This window comes from Mustelus asterias, chromosome 13 (assembly GCF_964213995.1).
Source record: "Mustelus asterias chromosome 13, sMusAst1.hap1.1, whole genome shotgun sequence".
In the NCBI taxonomy this organism is placed as follows: Eukaryota; Metazoa; Chordata; class Chondrichthyes; order Carcharhiniformes; family Triakidae; genus Mustelus; species Mustelus asterias.
The window spans coordinates 3,813,883-3,829,284 of NC_135813.1; the positions used below are offsets into that span (position 1 = coordinate 3,813,883).

General features: G+C 41.4%; 1 protein-coding gene across 2 annotated transcripts in view; it reads left to right on the top strand.

Annotated features, from left to right (window-relative positions):
- Positions 1-15,402, top strand: part of dync2i2 (dynein 2 intermediate chain 2) — a 62,826-nt gene that overhangs the window by 1,687 nt on the left and 45,737 nt on the right. For both annotated transcript variants that reach the window (XR_013499324.1, XM_078226222.1), the window contains exons 2-3: positions 8,297-8,406; positions 14,918-15,075. Coding sequence is in view for 1 of the 2 variants with exons in the window: in XM_078226222.1 (XP_078082348.1) it covers positions 8,297-8,406; positions 14,918-15,075 (268 nt within the window). In the remaining variant the exon portion in view is untranslated. The remainder of the gene's footprint in view (positions 1-8,296; positions 8,407-14,917; positions 15,076-15,402) is intronic.

Here is a 15,402-nt window from a genome sequence, read left to right on the forward strand (position 1 = left end):
GGTTTTAGCAGGGAAATTAATAAATCAAATCTTTTAATGACATTTTAAAATAATATGAAGAAACTTAGCAAGAGACTTCTCTCTCTTGCAAGTGTATGAATACTTTTTAATTCTTGATTTTGGTCGCTTCAATCCTAGATTTGAGTTTATTCTTTAGCCCAGAGGTCTGATGGTTGCTGTTTGCAGTCCCTGCAGTCTGAACATGTGCAGGGTGCTGAATTTTGTAGTATTTGGTTAGCCCAGCTGGAAAATTATTTTCCCTTGGCCTCAAAACGCTGTGCAATGGTTGTCTGTGTATAGCAATAACAATTTATTTGTTGGAAATTATTCAAATATAAATGTAACAAATTTCTAAATCATTGCCAAGCTTAGAGAGACTGTTTCTGTTTATAATTTAAATTGAAAAAATAGGACGTGCTTTTCACAACCACGGGAAGACCTAAAGCACTTTGCAGTTAATGAAGTACTTTGAGGTGTAAGTCCCTAATAGTCCCAGATGACCATTGGCCTTGAGGCTCGTCTTTGAGGGGGAGAGCTGACTGGTGGTGATTTAACCTGAGGATCACCACACCTCAAGCGAGGGACAAGGTTGAGAAGGTGGGCCTTCATGAATAACCTTGGCTAGTACAGGAATTGAATCTGTGTTGTTGGCGGGCGTCACTCTGCATCACAAACCAACAGTCCAGCCAACTGAGCCCCAAGAATTTGCAGTGTAGTCACTGTTGAAACATAATAAACAAAACCCAGAATTTAACTGTGTGGGTTCCTCAAACGTCTTGTGGAAATTGGCTATTGTGCCAAGGAGCGTAGAACAGTGAGAGAAAGATGGTGGAGGGAGTGGTTTGGAGTTGAGGTGATGGGGAAGGTGACCAGGAGCTTGTTGGGCTGGAGAAAATATTAATGCTCCCCTTGTCTGCAAATCACATTCCCCTATCACCCCCGCGCTTGCTAACCTAACTGGACTCCCAGTCAGGCAAAGTCTTGATTTTTAAATTCTCATGCTTGTTTTCTGATTCCTCCATGGCCTTATTTCTTATTTCTGTAATCTTCTTCAACCCCACAAACCCTCTTGAGGTATTTGTGCTCCTCTAATTCTGGCCTCTTGTGCACTCCAATTTATAACTGCTTCACCATTAGTGGCAAATTCTTCAGCTCCTGAAGCCCCAAGATCTAGAATTTTCCCCTTCATCTCTGTACCTCACTTTACTCCTTTAAGACACTTCTTAAAATCTACCTGTTTGACCTGGCATTTGGTCATCTGACCCCTTATGTGGCTTTGTTTTATACTTTGGAATGTTCCAGTAAAAATGCCTTGGGGAGTTTCATCACATTAAAGGTGCTATGTGAATTGTTATGGTAAATACTTTTAGTTGTTTGGTGGTACAGAACTTGAGTATTGCTTTAAAAAACATACTTTGTCAAAACTTTTCATTAATCCTATCACAAGAATACCAATGTCAGGGAAAACAATTTTATACTGTATGGAAAGAGAGTGCTGATCAGTTAGTAAGTGGACTCTGCGATTTGTAGAGGCATTGCCAAGGAGAATGCACCAGTTGATGGTGACTGACAGTTAACTGCCAAGCATTGTTTGAAATTTACACCTGGCATCTTGACTCACATTGACCAAGGCATTGTCCTGTGGAATGAGCCAGTGAATTTAGCTGAAACACATGCAGTGTGTGTACCTGTTCTGTCTGAAGAACAGGATCCTGTGTATTAATAGAGCTTCCTGCACATGCAAATGCACCATACTGCGAACCCAACTGACAATTTTAAATTGGTTGTCAACATATTTTTAGCAAATGTTGTGGAATCTAATATTGGACGTTGTTTTGGGTTTTGCAAGCATGGGCTGGTCGAATATGGTCTGTATTTCGTATTTTGCGAACAGTGGAAGGGGCATATTGTTTGATATGATCCCACCAGTCTTTGGGATGTATAGCCTACATACCTGGCATCACATTGGCATTGAAATTCATCTACCACCTTACTCATTTGTATGACAGGCAGTATGTCTTTGTGGGGCGGCACGGTAGCACAGTGGTTAGCACTGCTGCTTCACAGCTCCAGGGACCTGGGTTCGATTCCCGCTTGGGTCACTGTCTGTGTGGAGTTTGCACATTCTCCTCGTGTCTGCGTGGGTTTCCTCCGGGTGCTCCGGTTTCTTCCCACAGTCCAAAGATGTGTGGGTTAGGTTGATTGGCCATGCTAAAATTGCCCCTTAGTGTCCTGGGATGTGTAGATTAGAGGGATTAGCAGGTAGGATATGGGTGTAGAGCCTGGGTGGGATTGTGGTCGGTGCAGACTCGATGGGCCGAATGGCCTCTTTCTGTACTGTAGGGTTTCTATGATTTCTTCTATGATTGGACAGCAGCATCTTCATGGCAAATGCTATTCGCTGCTACTGCATAGTAGCAGCATGAAACGGCTAGCTTCACCTCAAATTGTTGAGTTACTTCCCCTTCTGGGGAAGTCTGAGATAGCCTGGGCACTTTTCCAAACTAAAAGTGACAACTTTAGGCCCATTCATGAGTTTCCGTGACACACAGAGTGGGATGATTTGATCAGGAGATCCATTATCCTGCAAGATGTCTTTGATGCATGTTATTTCAGCATCAAGCCTGTATGGTGAGCAAATGGCTCGGACCTATTTACAAGGTTGCCGATAAGACCAATCTTTTAGCAGGTGGAACTGTAAGAATCTCAATGGGTGTATTGACCAGTGAAGGTAGGCTTGTGATATATTGAGGTTGAGAACCAACTAGCAGATTTCTCAACCGATACGTGAAAGAAAGGAAGTTCATTTAACTGCTCCATTTCAAAGGTGAATTTGAGTGCAGGATGGAGATCATGAAGACATGCAAGGAAAGTATTACATGCTGCTGTGGATTTAAATCTCGGCCCAGCTCGTGCAAACCTCTTTGTTGGCAACCCCTATAACATGAGAAATGTATCTTTGATGGAATGACACTTAACCTCCTACCCCGTGTATATTTCAGATATGTGGATGAAACAGTTGCTGTGTTTAAGTGTCTTTTTGAATATATGACAAAACGCTTCGACAGAATGTCTTTTCACAGTAAATACTTTCTGAATTCTATTTCTCAAAGTCTTGTCATTCACAGAATCACAGAATAATAGTGCAGAAGAGGCCCTTCGGCCCATCAAGTCTGCACCGATGCATGAAATGCCCTGACCTACTCACCTAATCCCACTTGCCAGCACTTGGCCCATAGCCTTGAATGTTATGACGTGCCAAGTACTCATCCAGGTACTTTTTAAAGGATGTGAGGCATACCGCCTCCACCACCCTCCCAAGCAGTGCATTCCACACCGTCACCACCCTCTGAGTAAAAAACGTTTTTTCTCAAAAGCCCCTAAACCTCCCACCCCTCACTTTTAACTTGTGTCCCCTCGTAACTGACCCTTCAACTAAGGGGAACAGCTGATTCCTATCTACCCTGTCCATGCCCCTCATAATTTTGAACACCTCAATCAGGTCGCCCCTCAGTCTTCTCTGCTCCAACGAAAACAACCCAAGCCTATCCAACCTCTCTTCATAACTTAAATGTTCCATCCCAGACAGCATCCTGGTGAATCTCCTCTGCACCCCCTCCAGTGTGTTCACGTCCTTCCTATAATGTGGCAACCAGAACTGCACACAGTGCTCCAGCTGTGGCCTCACCAAAGTTCTATACAACTCCATCATGACGTCTCTGCTTTTGTAATCTATACCCCGATTGATAAAGGCGAGTGTGCCATGTGCCTTTTTCACCACCCTATTTACCTGCCTTTCCGCCTTCAGAGACCTATGGACAAACACGCCAAGGTCCCTTTGTTCTTCGGAACTTCCCAGTGTCAGACCTTTCATAGTATACTTCCTTGTCAAATTACTCCTTTCAAAGTGCATCACCTCACACTTTTCAGGGTTAAATTCCATCTGCCATTTATCTGACCATTTGACCATCTCGTCTATATCTTCCTGTAACCCAAGACACTCAACCTCACTGTTAACCACCCAGCCAGTCTTTGACAGAGTCCGCTCCATTCCTGTCCACTGACTTCCCAAGGGGTCAAAAGATTGACTGAATATTGTTAATTGAGAGTAAAGATACATTTTTATTATTCCAGCTATGTGTTTATGAATAGATATACTGAATCTGTATATTTGAGGGAGGCGATGGTATAGTGGTAATGTCATCACCATTCCTCCATCATAAAATCAGAAGTGGGGATGTTCACTGATGATAGCACAATGTTCAGTGCCATTCACAACTCCTCAGATTCTCAAGCAGTTCATGCAGTCCCTTATAAGAACTAGAAGCAGGAGTAGGCCTGTCCCTCGAGCCTGTACTGCCATTCAATAAGATTGTGGCTGATCTTTTCGTGGACTCAGCCCCACTTACCCGCCTGTTCACCATAACCATTAATTCCTTTACTGTTTAAAAATTCATCTCTCTTTGCCTTAAAAACATTCAACGAGGTAGCCTCAACTGCTTCACTGGGCAGGGAATTCCACAGATTCACAACCCGTTGAAGAAGTTCCTCCTCAACTCAGTCTTAAATCTGCGCCCCTTATTTTGAGGCTATGTCCCCTACTTCTGGTTTCACCAGCCAGTGGAAACAACCTTCCTGCTTCTATATTATCTACTCCCTTCTATATTATCTGCCCCCCCAGCCCCCCAGCCCCAGTCTACTTAGTCTTTCCTCATAAGCCAACCTGCTCAACTCAGGAATCAACCTAGTGCAGCAAGGCCTATGCAACATTCAGGCTTGGGCTGATAAGTAGCAAGTAACTTTCATGCCACACAAGTGTTGTGGAATGCCTTCAACAGAGAGAATTTGACCACCTTCCTGACATTCAATGGCATTACTGTTGCTGAATTCTCCTCTATCAGCAAGTGGTAAGTGGGACTTACCATTGTCCAGAAACTGAACTGGACCAACCATACAAATGCTATGGCTACGAGAGCAGGTCAGGGGCTGGGAATTCTGCAAGTAACTCCCCACCTGACTCTCTAAATCCTATCTACTGTCTACAAGGCATAAGTCAGCAGTGTGGTATATTCTCTACTTGTCTGGATGAGAGCAGCCCCAATAGCACTTAAGAAGTCCAAGCAGCCTGCTTTATTGGCACTTTATCCACCACCTTAAACATTCACTTCCTCCCCACTGACACAGAGGCTGCAGTGTATACCATATGCAAGACACACTGCAGCAACTCACCAAGGCTCTTTTGACAGCACCTTTCAAATCCATAACCTCTACTGCCTAGAAGGACAAGGCATAGGAACACGATCACCTCCAAGCCACGCACAATCTTGACTTGGGTTCAAGAAGGCAGCTCACCACCACCTTCTCAACGACAATTAGGGATGGGCAACAAATGCTGCCCTAGCCAATGATGTCCACATCCTATGTAAAGGAGATTGAAGCTATGTAGTATTCTAGTCTGAAATGCACTTCCTGGAAGTGTGGTGGAGGCAGGTTCAATCGAGGCATTCAAGAGGCCATTAGATGATTAGGAACAATGTGGAGGGGTAGGGGGTAATGGCAGGCAAATGGCACTAAGCCATAATGTTCATGTGGGGAACTGACGCAGGCATGATGGGCTGAAAGGCCGTCTTCTGCGCCATATCAATTCTGTGATTCATTTGCAAAATTCTTTCAACAATTATGAATATTTGCATTTGTATAATATCTTTAACATAGGAAAAATTCCACTGCACTTCACAGAAGTGTAATCTAAATAAAAGTAGACATATCCTAATTTATTGCTTTGCAATAACTTGGAAACTGGCAAATATTTGCTGCCAGACCTTAAACTCCTCACCTCAAATATAATCTATCCTGTTTCCTTTCCCACTCACTATTACTGGCAGACACCAGGAATATACTAGCGAGTCAAACCACAAATTCTATCCACAGTTCTGGCACACCCTAATTTCTCCTCTGTATCACTTCCACATCCTAAAACCACGAACACCCAGTGTCCGAGGCAACATTTCACCCTCTACCAACAACAGGTCAGTTGGAAATTTGTCTCTGTTTCTGCTCATGGGGTCTTTCTGTTTGTATGAAGATTAGCTGCTATATTTGTCTACATAATAGCAAGGTGCAGGTCTGTGCAGATACAATATTGTACTATGGTTTTTCTGCTCAGCCTATTATGAACTTTATAAAAACAATTTATGAATAATTGTGTTCCTTGTAACATTAGAAACACTTCCCCCACCCGTCCAAAAAATGTTTTTTGTCCCATGTTGATATGCCTCCAAGATTTCAATGGCTCATGCAATGCTCTCTGCCAAATCTGTCAAAATAGCACTATGTATTTGGTTTTTCAGTGTATTTCTATGAGCTGTTTTTATTTTTGGCAGTTCCAAAGAAAGCCCAGAGCAATTTGGAATATGTTTGAACTCCCTGTAAGCTATTTGACTGAGGCACCACTCCATTACCCAGTGCAACAGTTTGTGCAAAACAATGCAAGTGTCCTTTCGTCAGTATGCCCGTCATTTATGTTGACTTTGGATTAGATAATAGATTTCATCCATAAAGTGTTCAATGCTTTCTTCATTTGTGCCTGAGCTTCATTATGCCTATTCTATTTAGCCTTGTAAATCGTAAAGCAAGTTCTGGCAGTTTGGGGTCCTGCGTTTTTAACAAGTTTATTTAAAAAGAAAGTTCACATTTGATAGTGCTTTTCATAACTCTGGGTGTCTCAAAGTGCTTTCCAGCCAGTGAATTACTTTTAAAAGTGTAGTTATTGTTGTAATGTAGGAAATGTGACAGTAAAGGTGTACACAGCAAGATCCCATAGCCAGGAATATGGTAATGACCAGATTATCTATATTTTAAAAATCCTTGTTGAGGGTTTATTATTTATAAGGACACTGAGGAGAAAGCAATGGGAATGCGAAATGCGTTATATAAACGGGAGTTTTTTCCTATACTCTACAAGCCCAGGAACCAATAATTTGAGCTGTACGTACCACAAAATTCCACTAAAGGGCATCGTGGAGGGTGTGGGATTTTTTTCATCAGTAGTGTATGTGTGCATTAAAATTGTGGTACTTTGTTTTTTGCAGCAATGAAGTGTTTTTTCAAAGAACAGATTTAGCTATGAAAGTTCAGGTAAAAGTTGTTTCCAAATCCCTGGTTAGGCCTTCGATGAAGTATTATGTCCCGTTCTAAGCACACACAGGATGTCAAGGCTTTAAGGAGGGTGTAAAGGAGGTTTAGCAGAATTGATACCAAGGATGAGGCACTTTAGTAATGTGGGGAAACTAGAGAAACTGAGATTGTTCCATATGGAGCAGAGACGATCCAAGAGGACTTTTAATAGAGATGTACAGAATTATGAGGGGTTTGAAAGAATGTCTGCTTCCACGCAGTGGAAATATTGCTTGGGTTTGGCAGATGAATTGCACACAAGTAACTCTCTTCACTCATTTCCACCAAAAACATCGACACATTCTGATTAAGAAATTGATGGAATCCCAGATATCAACAGCTGCTTGCCAGAGCCATGGACTTTGGTTAAATAGATGTAAAGTATAAAACTATAATCGTATGTTGTTAGAGGAAAAGCCACAAGATGATGTTTCTATTGTAACTTAGCATGGTAACAAATTATTTAATATACTGAATTTTAGCATCCAGTTGATTAAATTTACTTGAGCTTGCAGAGGTGGAAACGTTGTATTTTCATTTGATGAACTTAATCCAGAGGCCGAACAGTGGCTGAAGTGTAGCTATATAAAAATTAAAAGAACAATAAAGAGCAGGTATAGACCACTCGCGGGTGATGGAGAGAACCTAATGTAGTGTTGGGGGGATCAGAGCAAATCAGCGGTGCTCCTGAAGGTACGGGTGCTATATTAAATATTTTGGCTTTGATTTTTGAAAATCTAAAATGGTCAACAAAGACTTTTATTTATAGTCATAGCTTGACGGATTTGATGAGTCTTTTGAAGAGTTGCCTGGAAATATGCAAATGTAACTGGTATGGATTCAATAAGATGCCTTGCAAAAGGCTTAGTAGAAAAACAAATGAGTGTTTAGTTCAACAGGGAACATAGCAATGTGGATAGAGAGTTGAATGATAGACAGGAGTGTCCCATGTCCATCATATTAAATAGTGATCTCCTGTGGTTGAATCCTATAATTTCACAAACCAATAATTGTGATTCTACAGCTTTGATCTTGAGATTAATTTTGCTGACTAAAATAAGAATGTGGCTGACTCCTATATAATTGTTTAATAACTTTCATTGTTTAAATACTGCTGTAGGTTTCGTGTTTGCACACGCTGCATTATCCAGAAGCTCAGAAGCGACATCTGCATGTTACTGGCGTGTCCTGGAATGTGACTGGCTCTGTCATTGCATGTGCATACGGCAGGTAAAGTAACTACAAATAATCAATATCATCCTCTCTATTTATTACTGATAGTATGACATGCTTGCCTTTCCAGATGTAACATTGAGTCTTAACAGAATCGGAAGGAAACCTTCAGCTTCTGTCTCTGATCAGGGAATGGTCATAAATGTAATTCCCCATGTGGTTGAACTTACAATTCCAGCAATATTGCTATGGCAAAGTATTAAGCAGAGGCATTCATATCGATAAATGTAAGATTATCCACTTTGGTAGCAATAATAGGAAGACAGATTATTATTTGAATGGGTGTAAATTGAGAGAGGTGGATACTCAGCAAGACCTTGGTGTCCTCGTGCATCAGTTGCTGAAAGTAAGCGCGCAGGTACAACAGAGAGTAAAGAAGGCAAATGGTATATTGGCCTTCATAGCGAGAGGATTTGAGTATAGGGATAGGGATGTTTTGCTGCAATTGTATAGTGCATTGGTGAGGCCACACCTGGAGTATTGTGTGCAGTTTTGATCTCCTTATCTGAGGAAGGATGTCCTTGCTATAGAGGGAGTACAGCGAAGGTTTACCAGGCTGATTCCTGGGATGGCAGGTCTGTCATATGAGGAGTGACTAAGTCAGTTAGGATTAAATTCACTGAAGTTTAGAAGAATGAGAGGGGGTCTCATAGAAACTTATAAAATTCTAACAGGGTTAGAGAGGGTAGATTCAGAAAGAATGTTCCCAATGGTGGGGGAGTGCAGAACTAGGGGTCATAGTTTGAGGATAAGGGGTAAACCTTTTAGAACTGAGGTGAGGAGAAATTTCTTCACCCAGAGGGTGGTGAATGTGTGGAATTCATTACCACAGAATATAGTTGAGGCCAAAATGTTGTCTGATTTCAAGAAGAAATTAGACATAGCTCTTGGGGCTAAAGGTATCAAGGAATATGGGGGGGGAAGGGGATCAGGATATTGAATTCGATGATCAGCTATGATCAAAATGGATGGTGGCGCAAGCTCAAAGGGCTGAATGGCCTCCTCCTGCTTCTAGTTTCTATGATTTAGACTATTGTTGCTAGACATTCAGTTCACACCAGAGCTACTGTGATAAATTCCATGTTATTTCTAAGCAAAGCTGGTGTTGGAAAAATATTTTCTTTTAAAATTTGGCAAAACATTGCATTATTTGGACAATTGGATACTGACCTGCAGTTGTTTTAAAGAAGGGCCTCAAGTTCACCTTTGGATTGGGCACAAATCTGCCTTTTTCCAAGAAATCACCTGACAGCATAGAACATAGAACATTACAGTGCAGTACAGGCCCTTCGGCCCTCGATGTTGCGCCAACCTGTGAAACGAATCTAAAGCCCATCTAACCTACACTATTCCAATATCATCCATATGTTTATCCAATGACCATTTAAATGCCCTTAATGTTGGCGAGTCCACTACTGTTGCAGGCAGGGCATTCCACGCCCTTACTACTCTCTGAGTAAAGAACCTACCTCTGACATCTGTCCTATATCTATCACCCCTCAATTTAAAGCTATGTCCCCTCGTGCTAGCTATCACCATCCGAGGAAAAAGGCTCTCACTGTCCACCCTATCTAATCCTCTGATCATCTTGTATGCCTCTATTAAGTCACTTCTTAACCTTCTCTGTAACGAAAACAGCCTCAAGTCCCTCAGCCTTTCCTCATAAGACCTTCCCACCATACCAGGGAACATCCTGGTAAATCCCCTCTGCACCCTTTCCAATGCTTGCACATCCTTCCTATAATGCGGCGACCAGAACTGTACGCAATACTCCAAGTGCGGCTGCACCAGAGTTTTGTACAGCTGCAACATGACCTCATGGCTCTGAAACTCAATCCCTCTACCAATAAAAGCTAACACACCGTACGCCTTCTTAACAACCCTATCAACCTGGGTGCCAACTTTCAGGGATCTATGCACATGGACACCGAGATCTCTCTGCTCATCCACACTACCAAGTGTCTTACCATTAGCCGAGTACTCTGTATTCCTGTTACTCCTTCCAAAGTGAATCACCTCACACTTTTCCGCATTAAACTCCATTTGCCACCTCTCAGCCCAGCTCTGCAGCTTATCTATGTCCCTCTGTAACCTGCAACATCTTTCCGCACTGTCCACAACTCCACCGACTTTAGTGTCATCCGCAAATTTACTAACCCATCCTTCTACGCCCACATCCAGGTCATTTATAAAAATGACAAACAGCAGTGGCCCCAAAACAGATCCTTGCAGTACACCACTAGTAACTGAACTCCAGGATGAACATTTCCCATCAACCACCACCCTCTGTCTTCTTACAGCAAGCATGGTACTTGAGCAGGAAGTGTGTTTGTTTGTTTTGAACTGCAATCACTTTAATTGATGAGGATAAACTGGCATAGGCTAGTGATTTACTGGAAATCACATAACAGAGAGAAGCTTTAAGTTTTGGATCTGTTGTTTTTGAAATCAGTGTGTTTTGAGGTTTAAGCTAAGAAGGAAGGCTGCCCAAACTCGATGTCTTTCTGCCTTGCCTGAAGTTGTGTGTGTGGTTTTCAACTTGCAGCCATAGATTTCTTAAATGCGTATAACCTCTCTGCATTTGGAAACTTGAAAAGCTGAGACAAGAAGAATTGATCCAGCTCTATATTTATTCTCCTCTACATCAAAGCTCCATTGGTGAGAGCTTCCAGACATCTACTGGGACCAGTCGAGGTTTTCACATGAGGGAGCTCCAGATCAACAGCATCAAAATGCTGTGAACTTTATTTTATAAAGCTCAGTCTCCAAAGTCTGTCTCTGCAGAGATCCTGTATGTTTCTCCTTTTGTGTGTGTGTATGTGCTCACACATGTATGTGCTGGGATATTTTTAAAAAGGGATAGATAGTTATACTTCCAGAATACAATTATGGTGTTTCAGTTCTTGTAACTTGTTTTTAAAAATAGGCTTTGTTTTATAATAAATCAGTCATTGAGTTTAAAGTCTCTTTCTTTCTGGGTCTGACAGCAGTTATGGTAAATAATTGGCCAATTTGGTCAGTGATTTAAACTAATGGGTCGACCTGTGGAATAGTGAAGCGAGATCAACTGCACATTCCTCCCACCCCAGTCATGACGGATAGAAGCAGAACTAACTTGGTGCATAAATATATATTATATATGAATTTATTGTCCTGTATACTTCTAAGACCAAGGTCTGAGACGGTTGTATGTCTAACTTGTAGGAAATAGGCTTGAGCCTGAGTGTGTTAATTAAATTAGGAAAATGTTGTTGGAGACCAACACTTGTGTATTTATTCAAATCAGAAATAGGACTGTCTGAGGAAATATTAGGTAATTTCCAGTTTGCTCAAATGGATCATTTAAACCTGTGTTGTGGGAAATGAGTGAGAAAAACTGACAGTCTGACAAAAATATATGGGAACCAGGATCATCCATGGTGGGCCTGCATCAAAATGGAATGTCAAAGTCTGTTATTGACAGTTAGTTCAAGAAATTCTCTGCTCCTAATTGCAGTGATTACAAAGTATGGTTTTAAAAGCTTAAGGCTGGAATGTTACCACCATTCACTCTGGCGGGATTTTCCTATCCTGCTGCGGTGAACTCAGATTTGGCTTGGCGCTGAATTCTCCGATCTTGCTGCAACGGGAGCCTGGCATGAATAGCCGGTAAGATTGCGCCCTAAGTTGTGTACTGTTGTGGTTTCTACAAAATGTTTGTGCTGCTGTGCTCTTTTCTAAATTTTACATTTTGTAATTTAATTGGATTCTGTGATCAGTTCGGATCGGTTTTGATCCCATTTTCTGGAGTGGTTTGAGAGAATTAAAGTGGATTGACAACTAGCAATCTTGGATAGTGTGAGTCTTAAGGTACTGGCAGGAGGAAGCAGGGCCCTTGTTTTTTGTCTACAGTGAACATGTGGTGAGATGGTTGGAACACATGACAGCTCATTAAATAAAATCCTGAACTTGCTTCATGGTAATTGCAGGGAATTGTGAGATTCATGTACATACATCAGGCACACTTCTTTTCCGTGACAAATACAGAATGAATGACCAAGAAATGAGTGACTCTGACACCCTGGGAGGACTTATAGCTCTCGACGGGGACGAGTTGAAGAGAAGGCACCTCCAACTTGGGGCACCCTCTCTCTTACCCGAAAATACACTAGTTTTCTCTTGTTGGCCCTCCAGTTTAGAGAACTTGCCCGTTATCATTAATTGGATGACGAGTCTGCCCTCTAGCTATTAATTGGCCAGTTTGGGAAAATCACAGCCTGTTCCCAATGCAGTATGAACTTCTAACCTCCATTTGACCCTGACATTGGGGTCCATAAACCCATGGGGAAAATGCTGCCCCATGTTACTAAATTAAATGGGATTTATAAAGTTGAATTTGTTTTAATCAGTTACATATATATTGACCCAAACCCTTGAGTTATCCTATTGGAATCAACTTACGGAAAGCTAACACTCATTTTTATTATCTCTATCATCCAAGATCTACAAGGATTATTTTAAAACATAGGTTAGTAGAACATAACATTAAAATAAAATTTAAAAATATTTTTCTGTAGCACCTTATTAGCACTTCGCAACTTAGGCATTATCTTTAAAGTGTAGTCACTTGTCACAGCCTACTTGTACACAGCATTGTGACAAATAATCGCAGGAGAATTACTGAATGAGAGAGGCTGTTTGACACATCCATCCAGGGACACCCTATTTCATTATATTGTTTCTGAGATAACCCCTGAGTTTTTGCCTCCACGCTTCTTACTATGATCATTTTTTTGTGTGAAGATCATCATCCTGTGTTTCTAAATTTGTGCGTTGCTAGTTTGCAGCAAAACAGATCCACCATTTTCGGTAGTACCTCCTCCATTGGTACTTCCAAAGCAGCACCTTGGCACAGTACTGTTCTTCTGTACCATGCCACTGTCACTTTTAAGTTTGGAGCCTGTTTCCCTTTAAAGGATGTAAGCTGCTGGCTCGAAATAAGATGTTCACTAATCATTTGTGTGCTTTGGACATTGGAAAGTCATTTAAGTAAGCTGACTGCTTTATAGTTCAATGCAACAGGGATACACTAGAATTCAGTGCTTCTACATCCTTGCAGCATTACCGGCCTCTCTGTGCTTTTAATTTGTTACGACAAATTAAATTGCAGATTATTTACTAAATTGGATTTTCATCTGAGATTTGCACTACCTGAAACGCATATTAGTAAATGCCTCCGCAACCATACATGGTCTAGCAAATTGCTTTTGAAATGTTGTTTCTTGTTTTGTGGGAAAACACAGCACCAATTTGCATCTCTCAAATAATGAGATGAATAACCAGTCTGATTTTGAGGGAGTGATGTTTGTACAGATGTTGGAGGAACGCCTCTTGAAGCAGTGTCAGAAGGATGCTTTTGCCTGCTTAGTTTGTTCCTTGCACTCTCTTCTAGGAGTTGCTATTTGTTAGTGAGTGGCATTGAGGACAGAGTCACAGTGCACAATTGCTTTCCTACTGTGTGGTCTGATTCATTCCCAGTGGATCATCTTTGAATCTGTTGGTTTTGGGCTCAAGGTTCCCTGAAGAATGTGAGAATGTAGTTCAGGTTGACTCCCAAGTGCAGCTCTGAGAGAATGCAGCATTGTCAGAGCTGCTGTATCAAATGAAACATTTAACTGTCTGTCTGCCTGTTCAGGTGGGTGTAAAAGATCCTGTTGCAATATTTGGGGAAAAGGAGTGGATTGCCTCCTAGTGACCTGGCTGACGCACATGCTTCAACTAACATCATTAAATGATTAGTTGGTCATTTATCTTGCTGCTGTGTACAAATTGGCCACTCTGTTTTCTTTATGATAGTGAGCACACATAATTTGTTGGCTGTGAAACTCTATGCTGAAGATCTGAAAATGTACTATATGACTAAGCATTTGTGTTTCATTCAATGCTAGTTGCAAAATGACAAGGGATTAAAATACTTTAAAGTTTCAGTTGTTTTTGATAGATTCTATCACCTTACAATAGCAAGAAATACTTCAAAATATTGTATACATTACACTGGCAATAGTGTTGGCCTTCATCTGTCATACTATTTAGTCCACTCAGTTTAGGTGTTGTATTATGTCACTGCGAGCATGATATCTACTTTGTACCGGCCCTGTACCTTCCAAAGCTGCTGGGCCAAAGTGGACACATTTGCTGGATGATTATTTTTTGTGGATTTTCTTCTGGAGTTGATATTTGGAACAAAAGCAGTGAATTCTGTCGTATCACAAGCATCCTCTGCAGACGTGCATATGCTTCCTGATAGCCTCTGACTAACAAATCAATAACATATACAATTTCGTTGATCATTTTTCTTACTTGTTGAGTTGCAGCCTTGGTGAATCAAAATCACTAGTTGCCACTAAATCATTCCATCAAATGGAATAGTGTTTGACTGAAGGGGCCCTGTGCTCTACTTTTCAGTATAAAAGTTTGTTTTAGTGCGTGCACAGTAATTAGTAATGATTCTTACCAAATTTGATTTCAGGCTGGAGGATGGCGACTGGAGCACAGAAAAATCCTATGTGTGTTCCTGGAATCTGGATCGGAGAGGCTTGAACCCAATGCGACCAAATACTGTAATTGATGTTTCTAGTGCTGTCATGTGCCTGGCATTCCACCCAGTAGAACCCTCTTTGATTGCAGGTATGAATTTAGGCTTTGATTTTAAAATCTGTATCTGCTATCACAATGAAGGGGGTGAGAGGGAATGAGTTGAACCACTGGAGTAATTGAGTTTCTAATCTCACATGAGGCAGTTCCATTTTTATAGCCTCGGGTCATCCCAAAGTGCTTTGCAGCCCACGAAGTACTTTTGAGTTGTGGTCACTGTTGTAATGTAGGAACTTTGGTAGACAATTTACACACAGCAAACTCCCACCAACAGCAGTGAGGTATTAACCAGTTAATCTGTTTTGGCTATGTTGGCTGAGGAATAAATATTGTCCAGGAAAGCGAGGGGGGACGCCCCAG